This window comes from Sinocyclocheilus anshuiensis, unplaced genomic scaffold (assembly GCF_001515605.1).
Source record: "Sinocyclocheilus anshuiensis isolate Anshui unplaced genomic scaffold, SAMN03320099.WGS_v1.1 scaffold48, whole genome shotgun sequence".
Taxonomy (NCBI): Eukaryota; Metazoa; Chordata; class Actinopteri; order Cypriniformes; family Cyprinidae; genus Sinocyclocheilus; species Sinocyclocheilus anshuiensis.
Window position 1 is genome coordinate 884205 of NW_015554124.1, and position 1961 is coordinate 886165.

Here is a 1961-nt window from a genome sequence, read left to right on the forward strand (position 1 = left end):
GGGCTTCCACCGCGGACGAAGCGGAGTCCAGCCCGGGGTCGTCACATGTGGTTGCCGCAAGCCCTCTGGACTCTTCTTCGTCGAATCCGCAGGCCGCGTCGTTCTCAAGCCCGCCGCCTCTGCACACTCTAGCCCTCCGGCCGTTCCTCACTCTAGGCCACCGTGTGTGACGCTGTGTTTCGTTGCGAAACTACTTTGTTTGGCCGTACAAAAGAGGACACAACTAGATGTTCTTTTTAGCAACATCATATGACCCCTTTAATGTATCTATATACAATAAAACCACAATACTACCAATAGGAGGTTTCTGGCTGACAGCAAAAATTTATTTTGCCTATGTCACAATATGAGATAAATCCGGCCCTGTACATGATACTGATTTTTGTTGCCAAATTGGTTTGGAACAGTTGCTGAATAAACAACTAAACTGAACTATTATGCCTGTCTATCTGCTTGACTGACAGTTTTATTGATCACTGAGAGAGCATTGACTTGTTATGATGTTGGTTCAAAAAAATAGCTTAGATGTAGTAAACTACTTTTGCCAAGTTGCTGTAGCTTAGCTTGCTACATTTCCCAGGGCTATAGCTTTAATGTAGTGAAGCTTCATTTAATGAAGAGTAACTGTTAGCTTAGCTCACTACATTTTTCAAGAGTGCTTAGAAAAGCGCTATATAAATGTAATGAATTATTATTATAATTATTTTTATTGTTGTACTAATAAGTCAGATTTGCAACAACGTAACCATAATATTACACATTAAATTTTGTGATGCAAAAAAGACTGCAAATGAACTTGAACTTAAGTAACAGTCACATTGTGAATGCACTCTTTCTGCAACATCAAACTAAAGTGCAGAAATCAAATAACTATAAATAATAAAATATAAAAATTTGTCAAAAAAATATATATATTCAAAGAAATTTACAGATAGACAGAACATCTCACCTCTATGATGGGCCACAAAACCTCTCCTTTCTCTTGAGATTGAGCTTTCTGTAGTTCATCCTCCAGAACGGAGATCTTTCCCTGAAGTATCTGAACTTGCTCACTCAGACTCTCCTGCACGAAGAGAACCAAAAAAAAAAAAAACAGACTCCGATTAATACCAGAGTACAAAGAATACAGAACATGATTAGAATAATGACTGCATTCCAATATGTAAGTAATGATCTACCTTGTGTGTGACGGCCTCATTTAGCTCCTTCTCCAGAAACTCTTTTCTGCTCTTCCACTCAGTCTGTGCCGATTCGTGAGCCAGTATGAGTTTGGCAACTTCCTCCTCAGCTCTTGCCAGCTGAGCGAAGGCATTTCGCACCTGATGGGACCAGAGACAGGTAAAAAATTGTCTGATCATTATTTTTAAGCAGGACTTCAAAACAAGGAAACAGCATGTCACCTGTGCAGTAAGTGTTCCATTCTCCTCTGTCAGTTCATCAATCTTTCTCTCTTTTTGGGAGTTGTCTGTTTTTAAGTCTTGGCATTGCTTTAGAACCTCATGCACTCTGTGGAGAAGACTGTACAAGAAAAAAAGTCACTTTAAACTAGAGCCTGTCCGATATATCGTTTTGTCGATTTTATCGGCCGATATGAGCCTGTCACAGATATATCGGTATCAGCGAATATGCCACCGATACGACATTTTTTTTACAGAACATAAAATGCAGATAAAATGCTTGTAAATGGTGTAATTACGTAGTTTGTCCAGCAGAATGCGCTCCATTGTTTGCTACTGGCGATCTGGATGAAATGCTTTAAAGCTTAAGTGTATGGAATACCATTGAAACTTTGAACAGCCATATCTCCGTAACTGCACGGTGGATCTGCACCAAATTTGGGGGATCAGCTCGAGGAACGCCGAATCGAGTGTACGTCTTGAGGCCCCCTTTTGAATGAGACCACCACCGCGTCGATAGCCCCCGTGGTCCGGGAGTTACGGGTGGTTAAATTCGCGGGCGGG

The 1961-nt window shown here is 40.9% G+C and overlaps 1 protein-coding gene across 1 annotated transcript in view; it reads right to left on the reverse strand.

Annotated features, from left to right (window-relative positions):
- Nucleotides 1-1961, reverse strand: part of numa1 (nuclear mitotic apparatus protein 1) — a 27260-nt gene that overhangs the window by 18028 nt on the left and 7271 nt on the right. Inside the window, exons 10-12 of the mRNA XM_016462539.1 lie at nucleotides 1401-1518; nucleotides 1179-1319; nucleotides 950-1063 (exon numbers count right to left, since the gene is read on the reverse strand). Coding sequence (XP_016318025.1) covers nucleotides 950-1063; nucleotides 1179-1319; nucleotides 1401-1518 — 373 coding nt within the window. The remainder of the gene's footprint in view (nucleotides 1-949; nucleotides 1064-1178; nucleotides 1320-1400; nucleotides 1519-1961) is intronic.